The sequence below is a fragment of the Dermochelys coriacea genome, chromosome 2 (genome assembly GCF_009764565.3).
Source record: "Dermochelys coriacea isolate rDerCor1 chromosome 2, rDerCor1.pri.v4, whole genome shotgun sequence".
Classification (NCBI taxonomy): Eukaryota; Metazoa; Chordata; order Testudines; family Dermochelyidae; genus Dermochelys; species Dermochelys coriacea.
Genome location: NC_050069.1, coordinates 158256934 through 158269615, shown reverse-complemented (window position 1 = coordinate 158269615; position 12682 = coordinate 158256934). Strand labels below are relative to the sequence as shown.

General features: G+C 40.9%; 1 protein-coding gene across 2 annotated transcripts in view; it reads right to left on the bottom strand.

The window, feature by feature from the left end:
• Positions 1 to 12682, bottom strand: part of SLC9A3 (solute carrier family 9 member A3) — a 74977-nt gene that overhangs the window by 24544 nt on the left and 37751 nt on the right. For both annotated transcript variants that reach the window (XM_043508575.1, XM_038390807.2), the window contains exons 3-8: positions 9888 to 10048; positions 8183 to 8261; positions 6515 to 6692; positions 5289 to 5509; positions 2740 to 2942; positions 2044 to 2133 (exon numbers count right to left, since the gene is read on the bottom strand). In XM_043508575.1, coding sequence (XP_043364510.1) covers positions 2044 to 2133; positions 2740 to 2942; positions 5289 to 5509; positions 6515 to 6692; positions 8183 to 8261; positions 9888 to 10048 — 932 coding nt within the window. The remainder of the gene's footprint in view (positions 1 to 2043; positions 2134 to 2739; positions 2943 to 5288; positions 5510 to 6514; positions 6693 to 8182; positions 8262 to 9887; positions 10049 to 12682) is intronic.

The window sequence follows — 12682 nt, the reverse complement described above, 5'->3', positions numbered from 1 at the left end:
ATTTTGTTAACTCTCACTTTTATTGCTCCTTCATCTTAATCCCACTTTTGCATCTCCTTCCTTTTTGCTGTCAGAAGTGCTCAAGCCATGTGCCTCTTCTAAATCAGCTGAAGGTTTCTTTCTTGTTGTTTCTAGCTCCTTGCCATACTCTTTGAGAATGAATATTTCCCTCAGTGTAGTGCGAGTACCAACCCTCTTTTATTCTCACTGTAAATCACTCAACATCTTGGGCAAATCTTTGTCCTCAGTTGTTCCTTATTTACACTGGTATAACTCCACTCCGCGGAATTACTCTCACTCATATTTACATCAGTGTAATTGAGAGCAGAATTTGACTTTTTGTTTCTATGCCTTCTTAATCTTTACTCTGAACATCTGATTTCTTGGAGATCTACAGCACGACAGGTTTAGATTAGTGCACACCATGGTGCACTTGATGAGCATTACTACTGAATATAAATATATGCACAATGCTCAATATCACCTCACCGGATATATACGGCAAAGAGTTAGGGATGTACAGAATAAGATATGATAAGTCAGGTACATGGTTACCACTGGTTGGGAATGTATACTATGCTATCTTGAGGGGTGATGTATTGGGTGCCCTTCCTAGGTGCTCCTGGAGGTATTGTGCTTCCCTGAGACACAATCCCTACTGGAACTCACATTGTAGTGGTGCAGCATTGCACTGCATCTAAAGAAGGGCTATGGCTAATGCCATAACATAGCCCTCAACTTGTTACTCACACACCAAAGGTACTTCACAAATACACACCTGGAAGGTATTATTTTATGTGGCGGAAAACTTGGAAAGAACAAAATATATAGGCTACTTCTGGGTGTTTTGTGTTCTTTTCCTTCTTTGCCTTTGTTATGAGTATTTTGTAAGCTTTCCTCTCATCTCTCTTGAAGACAAACACCATCTCAGCTGACAAGCAAAAGTGTGCTCAGGATCAGATGTATTCAGTAGCATTAGAATTGGAGTCCACTGAAACTTAAGGATCCAGCAGGGGGCCACAGTGGTATATGTAGGACCAGACTAAGGTTTCCAAAGAGGAAGAGGTAGATGGGACACACCTGTCAGACTTGGCACCCTGTCTAATGGAAAAACTTAAGGCCACATCAGGAGTTCTTGTTTTCACTAAATTTTCAGACACAGGGTAAGTACTGAGTTCATGAGTTGAATTGTTAACATGCTTAATTGGTTGCCTTTCCCTCATGTATAACTTATCCATAGTATAACTTACTAATTCACACTAGATAACTTCTAGTATTAAAACTATCAGAATGATGCAGACTTGACAGCATTCATTATTGGGTTCAATACTGGGGTAACTGGGTGAAATGTATGGCCTATGATATACAGGAGGTCAGAGTAGATGATCTAATGGTCCCTTCTGGTCTTGAACGCTATGAAAATATTCAGTACAGGAAGAAGTTATATAAAAAGTGATTTTGGACCTTCTCCTAAAGGTGAATTTCAAGAGATCTGAAGGTGAAGAGTCCTTCAAATTCTAGGACTGCAAAGGTGCAAGACATATGGGGTGCGAACAGCATTCAGTCTTGATTAGAAATCTGTCTGTGCTAATTTGTAAATTAGCACTTACACTAGACTATACACTATTGTTTATGTAACATGCAAGTTATATGTTCTCATAATTGCCTACCCGGTAATTGTCCCATACACAGATAAACCAATATTTAGAGTCCTTACAGTAAACTTATTTTCATATGCTTCAATCGACATGCTCAAAGTCAAGCCTCTATGTTCCAACCACTAATTTTTCCAGATGAAGGCTAACGGGCACCATTGCCCCACAAGGCTGAGCAAGTTGTCTCCCATCCTCCGAGGGTTTAGGAAGTAAAAACTTAGCCACTTGGGCATCCCCCCAAGCAATGCAAAGAGTGACCAGAAATTATTTTGATCTTGAAATTAGTTTGTCTAAAAGGAAAATCGTTTTTTCTTTCCTGGTTTTTGACCATCTCTAGTCATTTCTACTGCAATCACAAACCCCCATGATATTGCTGTTACAATCTTACTCTGCCATGGAGTTTCTCATTCAGCTTGGGCTCTCGGTGCTCACTTCTCTTCACTTTTAGCCACTGTACCAAAGGCTTGATTGTCAAACCCTAGATAACAAGACATTAATAAAAATTTCAAAGTCATCTTACAAGAATATAAATCTACTCTCAATCTGTTCTGAAATTCTGACATGTTAAGAACATTATAATCTATCTGAGCCAGATCCTTAGTCGGTGTGAGTCAGCTTAGTTCCACATAAGCAAATGTTGATATATTTTGTCAGAAATTATGATTTCATGGAGAATTATGTTTTTTCCATTTCTTTTTTATGCCTTTTAAAAACATGCATCAGAGTGCGTATGGTAAAGCAGTTTACTATTTGGAACTCCCAGTAAAAAGACGGCTTCCCTTGGGTATTCAGCTGACAGGAAGGGTACCGGTTCAAATATTCACCTGAGATCTATTAATACACGGCAGTTGTTAAGGCTGAACATTTTTTAGCACACAGCAAACTGTGTTTTGTCCCCTATGGTGCCACGTGAAAACATAAAATGGGATCTTTGCTACTAAAATTACAGAACCAATTATGTTTTTGGCTCACTGAAACAGTACCTCACCTGCAGCTGAGAACTGCTTTAAATGGAGGGGCACGTCCATACCTTTTGGACCTCCTCCTCCTCTTTTTAAGAAGCAGAATCAAGTAATTGAATTACCTGGAATATAACGGTAAAGAACACAACAATGATAGTTGTGCTGACAAATAGGTTTTTCTCTTTCACTTTATTCTCATTCAGAAGTGCGACTAGAGCAAAAGCAACAGCTCCCCGTAGTCCACCATACGACATTACCACTTGGTCTATTATTTCCAGCTGGACCACTCTGTAGTGGTTTAGAACCCATGTCTGTATCACTACACCTATAAAAACAAAAGTCACAGGCTCACTGAAGTGTAACAGAAATAGATTAACCAACTTCCTTTAAAAACAAACTCTCTGTTACATTTATTACTCTTCCTTTCAGTAGGTTCTAAGGTCCTGCATACTTGTGACCATCCCCCTCACCTCCAACCAAAGGAAAAGGATGCAGCTCTCTCCAGCAATCAGCATCTCTGCTCTGAGCGTTGGCCAGAAGGGTTAATTCAGGAGTGATAACCCTGCAGTGTGGGAACACTGGGCAAAATTCTGGCCCCACTGGGTATGTCTACACAGCAAAGAAAAACCCGCGGCTGACTTGAGCTCACTGGGCTGGGGCTGCGGGGCTGTTTCATTGAGGGGTAGACTTCAGGGCTCTGGCTGGAGCCTGAGCTCTGGGACCTTCCCACCCACCCCCCATAACCATTGAAACTCCCAGTGACTTCAGTGAGGCCAAGATTTCACCCTATATCTCTTCAGCTCTCCACTGCCATAGTCCGTAAGGACCCCATTTCACATCCCTTGATGGCAACATAATGCACTATTATATCATCAGGCTGGCCTCCTGGGTGGTGCTACTTGAAATGTAACAGAGGAAGACGAGTAGAGAATTTCCAGTGCAGTAAGAAATGATTTATGACATTTTACCCTGTTATTTTCAAGAAGACAGTGATGCTATAAAGGGGTTGATTTTGGGAGGTAATGTGATACCATTAATATGTCATACTGCAGATTTTTTGATTGCATACCATTGTGTCTTGGGGTCTAAACTGTGGAATTACACCAGTGCACTACATTAGTGTCCTTGCAGAGATGTATCCCACTGCAAGAGCCTGGTGGGGACTTGAAGCTCAAGAAGGTACAATGCCTCATGGAGCTTCCAGCTGTGCAGAGGAAGTGACTGCTTCATCATCCCATACTGGGGTGCACCCACTGTGTGCTCCCCTCTGTGATAGGGCAGCAAAGGAAGGCATCCCTCCCCTTCTGAGCACTTCTCCCCAGGAGTAGTCCCTGTGCTCAGAAGCGCAGATTGTGACCCACGCCTGCTGGTGGGAGGGATCTTTCTAAAGAAATTCAAGTCACCACTGTGGTTCCTCCAGGAGAACATGAGCTGTAATTATGTAACACCTGACATCACCATATCTCCAGTGTTTTTAATCAACCATCTAGTTTAGTTACTTCACTGACACTTATTGTCATTGTTGATATTTTTAAATTTTATTTTGGTTATTGATGACTCTTACTGAGAGCCCCTGTGTATATTCCAGCAATACAGCAACACCATTAGTTACCCAGGATTATGTCAAAAATGCTAACAGTCAAGGATGCAACAGTTTATTGAAGTGGCACACAACCCCGGTGGTTGATTAGACTATAGCATTTCTGCATAGCAAACTGATATCTGGAAGGACATAGGGTTAGACCCTCCACTCATGTGCCAGGAGACTCCAACCAAAAAGGCAAGAGCAACCATCTAGTTATAGGGTTTTATTTGTATTTTTTTTGAACTGGAGGTATTTGAAGCCTTCACGAGCCAAGTTTTGTTTAATGCTTTCTTGGGTGTCAGTGTATGTGAATGTGCGTGTGTAAATTCTGCTCAAGGAGTACTTTATCATATTACATGGCTGTCTTTTTTTGCCACTTAACACCACAATGATTAAATAGTACAGACTTGAACATAAGCTACACCCTAGCAAATTCTTATTCATCATTTGGAATTTGACGTATTTGAAAATGAATCATTTATATAGTGCCAATAAAATGACAGCTAATCCCCGTTCCTTTGCAGTACACCAAATGGGTGCAGTAGCACTGCCTCTCATTCTTTGTTTCTCACCAGCCATTGGAAATCACTTGCATCATATACCAGTGAATATGAGCTATAATTGTGTAGGGCCTTATATCACCAGGTCTCAAGCTTGAAGTCAAGCATAAAATTAGCTTAATATAATCTCTTAATTATAGAATTAAAAGAGCTAAGGGAAGAGGGAGGAGTAAAGAGATGGTTGACAAAAAAGTGCAAGTCTTTTGTTTAGGTAGAAGTTGTAGCATAAAGTCAGTTTGATCTAGAGATTTGCCAGTGCCACCAAAGTCCAGGAAATTAGTTCTTGGGCAACTCAGGTGTGCTACCTGAAACATCTTACTAAAACGGTCTATGATTTCAGCAAATGATGAAGCTTACTAAAGAATCTATTCTCCTATCCACCAGCGGTAGTAATAACTTCAACTGAGATTACTGAGAACTATGGGTGCATATCAAAAAACACAAGCCCCTAAATGCCATGATCCCATATAGCATGAAAATAGGTTTTGCATCAACACTGCGAAAATTGAATAACAGTTTTTCTTACCAATGACTCTGTACACTGAGATGAAGACCAAAGTCAATAGAATAAAAGCTGTGTTCCAAGTCCAGATGTCTGGATTTACAGCTGAAATTCCCAGGAACATGAATATAATAGTCTCAGATCCACCTGCCAACATTTTCATGGTGTATCTCACGGTGGTAGAAGACTGATCACAAATATTAGCCTTGACGTATTTTTGACAGCAGACACCACAGAAAGTTATCCTGAAAAGAAGCCCATCAGTTCTTTGAATAATAATATTTGTTGCAATGTATTTCTCTCTCTACTTCAGTTGCCAGACAGGGAAAAAAAGCTTCCAATTGGTATTCTTGAAATAAATAAATGCATCTAAATGAATACTGTAGAGTCTGAACTATGAAGAAAACATACCACAAACACCCACCCCCTAGGATAATGTTTAATTACATCATAAAAACTCCAGCTTAACTTCTGCCTTTCAACTTTCCATCCTATTTCACAGTCAATACTTTAAAGCTTACATTAGATATAAACCTAAGTTGACATTTGCAGTAGGTTTTTCAGATCTTGAAAATACTGGCTATGATGTTGCTCTGGTTGAGAGCCTGGGAAACAGTTGCGGCTAACAACAACTGAAAGTGGATAGACAAAAATTGAGATGGAAGGTATGCTCAGAACCAACGTACAGCAGCGGGGAAAAAAAAAAAAAAATCACACTAGGATTCAATACAGCACAGGCAAATTTACTCTGCCTGTCCTGACATATAGTTAGCTGATTGCCAGGGAATTGGCCATGTGGAGAAAGTTTAAGAATAATATAAAATTTGGCAGTTTAAAATTTGTAAGCAGAGAGCGCAGCGTGTCAGATCAACACTCTCCTTTGTCTCACGCTTTAGAAAATGTTTGCGTTAATCACAAATTCTGTGGCAGAATGAAAATTTGAATCGATATGAACAGTTACGATCAAAGCACTAGCATTCATATATGGGACCAACAAATAAGTATATTCTACAATAAGAGCCTTCATGCTGCAAACTGGACCCTGGAAACCTCACTCCTTTTCAAGGCATATTTTAGATCTGTAACCCATTGCTTACTTTTTAATCATGATTTTCAGACCAGGTCTTTGTTTTTTCACGTGTAGTATTCTCTAATTTGCCTCTGTGCTTTAAATCTAACATTTCATTGATTTTGAAAACCACACTCCATCTCCAGTACTGCCAGGGAGAACAATAAAATAAAAGACTTACGCAAGGATGGCAGAAAGAGAAAGCATCTCTGCTGTGAGGTAGGACAGGTATGAGATCACAAACACAAATCCAGGTTCAATGATTCGGACATGCTTGGTGAAGCGAGTGACCAGCGAGAGCAGGAACGCAAAGACAATGCCAACAAATGTTCCTCCCAGGCTCACCACAAAGAAAGACACTGAAATAAGGACAAACGCAAATTAAACTGATTTTTTTAAAAAAATCAATACCATCTAACTGTCTTAATTATTACTGTCTTTCCTATCAAACGGTTAACGATGTTGAGAGATGGTGCTAGATCCCCATCATTCTGAGACATAATTCAGCTACCTGAAAAAAAAAAAACCCTAAACACATATTTATCACTTTTGCGTGCTTTGTATGAATATGGAATTCTCAGCGTTTTCAGGGAAACACAGGGTTATTTATTGTTAGAGGTCACCACAGTGAGATTGCTCAAAAGCCAGGAGTTTGCCCCAAACCAATTTCCCCATTAAGCCACAAAAACAAGTTTCCCCCAAACCACATACAAAATTATATGCATGGGTTACCATTAACACAGTGGTACATAAAATGATACAATGTTTTCCTATGCTTAGAATGAGAAAGAACTGCAACATCTTGGACAACATTGCTTGGTAACCATTGTCAAATCCTGATTATTTAAAAAACAGATGCAGAATATATATCTATATAACCTTTTCACTATCATGCTGCGGCTACAAAAGCCCTCCTACTACAGGAAAGGAGCAAGTTAGAGCTATTCTGCTGGATGGGCTCCAAAAGGGTAGGGCTGGTAGGGCAGAATCATGAAGAAAATACGCATAGTTGTCAGGTCAGGTAATCTTAACCATCTAACCCAACTACTGCTTAGATTTCAGAGTGCAAACCCAACATCCAGAGCTGCTACTCAGGAGGAAAATTCTTCTGCTACAGTTCTCAAATATTGAGGAGGTACATGTGTGGGTTTCTTCTTCTGGAGTGTGCCACAGAACCTCAGGGTTAGAGATGGAAGGAAAAGGGTATGTAAAGGTGTAGTGGGGCACTTGCCCCACACCAGGAAGAGGAAGGGTTAAAGCAGGACAGAGGGAGCCTGCGCAGAACCCTCCAATTAGAGGAGGGCTCACTAAGTGAGCCAATCGGGAGGTGACTTGTTGCAGTGGCCAATCAGGGTCTGCAGGGGCCATATATAAAGGGCTGCTCAACAGAGCAGAGGGAGTCTCTTCTTGGCCTGCTCGGGAGAAGGGCAGGGCAGGGCAGGGCAGGGCAGGGCAGGGCAGAAGGAGGAGCTTCTGGCTGATTGCTGCCAGACTGAGGCCCTGGAGGAAGGGCAGATAAGGTGCTAGGGCTGCCCTCACTTGCCCTGAGGGAAGTGGCCAACACAGTAGTTTGCCCCTGGAGCAAGGGACTAGACTGGTGACTGCAGCAGGCCACCAAGGCGAGTGGCTGGACTATAGACTCCTGGTTCCTCCGAAAGCAGGGGAGACACTACCGGAGGAGGGCGCCCTATGGAAGGACTTGAGCTAATTCCAGAATGGCTAACAGGAGGTGCTGCTGGGATGAATCCCACACTGCTACAAAAGGCCATAAGCTGACAGGGTTACAATGATTTATTATTACAGTCCTGCAGACTTATCAACAATTAACATATAATTAAATTCTACGCACCAATGCCTTTTACGCAGTCCACCCCAGTCACGTTATCAGCTCCCATTGCAACAAAAGAGTCAAACACATTATACAGCACCTACAAAGAAAAGTAGCTTCTCTTAGCATTTGTTCCTGAATCAAGCGAATTCAAATCACCACATGCATGGGTCTGGGAAATCCTGAAATTTTGTTAGACTGAAGTAAAAAAAAAAAATCCATTTATTTTGAAGCAGCAAACTGTTTGGAGAATACATAATCAAATAGCAAGAGGCCAAAATATGATAAAAATGAAATCTGTAGAATATATCTATCCGAAGAACTGGATGTTTTGTCTGCCTGTGTGTCTAAGGGTCTTCCATAGAGCCTATCACTGTAGCAGCTAAGTGCTTGATGAAAGTTTTTTTAAAAGAAGGCATGGACAGCAAAGAAAGATGAAGAAAAGTGAGAATTATGATAAATTCTGCAGTTTAATGGATTATAATTATTTTAGCACAGAGGGTGATTTGTGGGTTAAAAAATATATACTTTAGGTTTTGTGCATCCAAAAGGGAGTGGATAGGCAAAATAAAGAACCAAGAAATTAAAAGCAAAATAATTTGGTTATCAAAACATCTCTTCGATATAGTGTTTATTTAATTAAAATGTATGCTGGAGCAAAGAGAATTCTAAATTTGGTAAGCATCAAATGGGTCTCCGGGCAAAAATTAAACACCGTGCTTTGGAAATTGAGAATACAGTTTGGGGAATTATTATAACACTTTCATTACTACAGAGACAGGGCTAGTGATGAGATGTTACAGAAATAACTTGAGTTAGCTAGGCTGTATTGTAAGTCTCTTATTACTCTACATTGTAGATCTCACAGATATTTATAGATATCCAACTGCTGACCACAGTATTGCCAAACCCAAATATTCAAAAAATCATGAGATTTTTAAAAACAATGCATTTTAAGTTCTGTTTATATGCTTTTTGGTTTCTGGGCCTTTACAATGCACTGGGGTCACATTTTAAAACTTTTCCCTGAAACCATCAAGTCTAGAAACTTTTTAAAAAATGAAAGTTGAGATTCCTTTGGGATTCTCCAGCTTCCCAGAACTGGGGCTTTAAGAAAAATACCCCACATTGCAAGACTCACAATAAAATCAGAAGAACTGGTAACATTGCAGCTTTTGTCATCTGTGATAAATGAATGTCTCTGAGAAGCAACATTATCAGTAATGACAGTGGAAGCAATCAGATAAATAGTGAAGAAAGTTGGAAAGGCCAAGATGACATAAACGAAGAAGATATCTGAGAGATGTACATAGAACAAGAGCATATGCAAAATTGGACCAAAAGAATTCAAGCAGTTCAAAGAACTGTCAGAGGGTACCCCAAAACCTCAGGAAATAAATTTAGTAAGTCATGATAGTCATGATGACTAGAAATGGCAAATAAAGTATTTGTACCAGAAACCTGATTTTAAGAGTTATATTTATCCAACCAGGGAACAGGAACATAATATGTGACCTACATGCCCTCTTCACATTCAGATAATTAATACTTGCAACAAAATGTCTGCAAACAAGGAGGACAAGCTATGCCAGTAGAACTTGCGTGTGGTAGCTGACACACGAGCAGAGAGCCACAGACAATATGCTACTTTATTCCATGGTGGATATATTAGTTCAGAATAAACCCTCCAGAATTGGGGTGACTCTTGGATATGAAATCCTCTTACCACAGTTACAGCATCGTTCAGCAGCGATTCTCCAAAAACGATAATAAACAGAACTTCATTGACATGAACTTCTTCAAACACAGCCAGTACAGCCACAGGGTCCACTGCAGCTATCAGACTGCCAAACAGAAGAAAGTCCAGAAGCCCAATCTTGAGTTGGCCTATAAAAACAAAACAAAAAACTTACAGATATATAAAACCACCAGCAAAATGAATCTCCTTATGGTCCTGAAGCAACCAGCCCCAAATTAGTAGCACACTCTTTACATTACAGGCTGTCATAAATATAAAGGGAAGGGTAATCACCTTTTTGTATACAGTGCTATAAAATCCGTCCTGGCCAGAGGCAAAATCCTTTCACCTGTAAAGGGTTAAGAAGCTAAGGTAACCTCACTGGCACCTGACCCAAAATTACCAATGAGGGGACAAGATACTTTCAAATCTGGAGGGGGGGAAAAAGGCTTTTGTCTGTCTTTGTGATACCTTTGCTGGGAACAGCTCAAAGATGCAAGTCCTCCAACTCCTGTAAAGTTAGTAAGTAATCTAGCTAGAAAATGCATTAGGTTTTCTTGTTTTGGCTTGTAAATTCACTGTGCTGGAGGAAATGTGTATTCCTGTTTTTGTGTCTTTTTGTAACTTAAGGTTTTGCCTAGAGGGATTCTCTATGTTTTGAATCTGACTGCCTGTAAGATTATCTTCCATTCTGATCTTAGAGTTGTTCCCTTATCTTTTTTTTGTTCTTCTAATAAAATTCTGTTTTTTAAGAATATGACTGGGTTTTGGGTCTTAAAAATCCAAGGCTGGTTTGTGTTCATCTTGTTTATTCTCAAGCTTCCCCAGGAAAGGGGGTGTTAAGACCTGGGGGGGATATTTTGGGGAAATAGGAACTCCAAGTAGTCCTTTCCCTGATTGTTTGTTAAATCACTTGGTGGTGGCAGCGTTTTACCTAATCCAAGGGCAAAGACTTTGTGCCTAGGGGAAGTTTTAACCTAAGCTGGTAGAAATAAGTTTAGGGGGTCTTTCATGTGGGTCCCCATATCTGTACCCTAGAGTTCAGAGTGGGAAAGGAACCTTGACACAGGCCAAATTCTGCTCTCATTTACTTCGGTGTAACTCCCTTGAACTGATTCTATGTAATTAAGTGCAGAATTTGTCCTCAAAGCACACTTCTGGACTCCTTATTCAGACAAAACTCCTACTGAAGCTAAAGTGAATTTTATGTGAGTAAGCAGCACACAGTTGGGCAAGAAAATTGATTATGGTATCAGAATAACTCAACATTTATTTCAGTGTTTTTGTTCTCACTTAGGAAATTAACTTCATTTAGTTCTTTAATTTCATGCTGAACAAAGGTTCCAGATTGATAGCCCTGGAAGCAGATAGCCTCTGAGTGTATCCGCAGGACAGGGAACAGTAATGCAAGCATCTCAAACTGGAAGGTCAGCAGAATATAGAAGACCCTTAGAAATTACAAATAAATGCATTTTAAAATGAAATATTTAAAAATAATTTCCTCCTTCACTTACTTGCCAAGCTGTGAGGCCAAAATTTTATTGATGATGTCACTAGCACCTCATCCATGCAGGGAGCCAAGTCCCTAATCTGTTGTGTTTGATGACTCAGTGTTTAAAAAGCCAAGTCACCTGTTAGCCTAGAGAGACTGGAAATGCTGCCCAGGCAAGTGGACTGACAAGCAATTGGTTACTCTGCAGGGAAGACCAAAGGAGCGGAGCAACCCTAGTCCTTCGTAGGAGGTAAGGGGGTGGCCAGGAAGCAAAGGAGCCTCCTGAAGAGCTCCTCTACCTCAGGAGGGGAGGGAGAGGCAGAGTGTGGCATGGCAGAGCCAACTGCTCTTTGCAAATGGCAGGAGAGGAGCAAAAAAAAAAAAATGTGGCACTCGCACTTTTCCTTAAAGAGGAAGGGAGAGGTGCAGAGAAGCTGACATTCCTGCTAAGGGTCTCCTGGCACATCCTAGAATCCTGCAGCTCCAGAGAAGTTTTACAAACGGGTATGGAGTCTCATTCATTTATCTGGGGCTCAGAATTCATTAATGGGCAGAGGAAGGCACCTGAATTAATTAATGGGAGTCGGGTGGGAGGGGAGGGGAGTGTATTTATTAACTGCAGGGAGTCCAAAATTCATGAAGGGTGGGGGAAGCATGGCAGAGCCCAGAATCCATTTATTGAAAGGGATGGTGCAGAGACCCATTTTAGTAATTGGTGTACATGTGCACCAGAAGTTATTTGCTTGGGGGCGAGGGGGACAGAACTGATGTATTAGTTTGGGAGTAACAATTTGGTAATGAACACTGAAGAGCTGTGGCCTTGGTGCGGCATTGTTTGTAGCATGGCAGTGTGGGCACACTTCACCCAGGCTGATAGGGTCTCTCCTTCTGGTGACCATGTGTTTTCAAGCCTAGAATATTTAGGGATTGGCAGGTAAGTGAACGAGGAACTGACTTTCAATTGTTTGTTACAAAATGCATGGAGCTATTCACCCAGGAGGAGGACCCAAAACTGGAGGCTGGGTAGAGTACCAGACACAACCCACTGCCATCTGGCAGCAGCAAAGAAGATGGGAGAGGAATAGAGACCATATCTCCGTCCCATCACCAACAAGCAGGATAATATCATGTTCTGTAAAGCTGACAAGTCTTACGGGAACAGAGACGTTCCTGGTTTTCAGAAGCACATAGTTATTCTATTTATTTATAAAATGGAGACAGTTGTCTTCATTCACATTTATAGAGTGGCGGTGAGCAGGGGCGGGACACAGTCTGATTTTTTTGAGGGCGG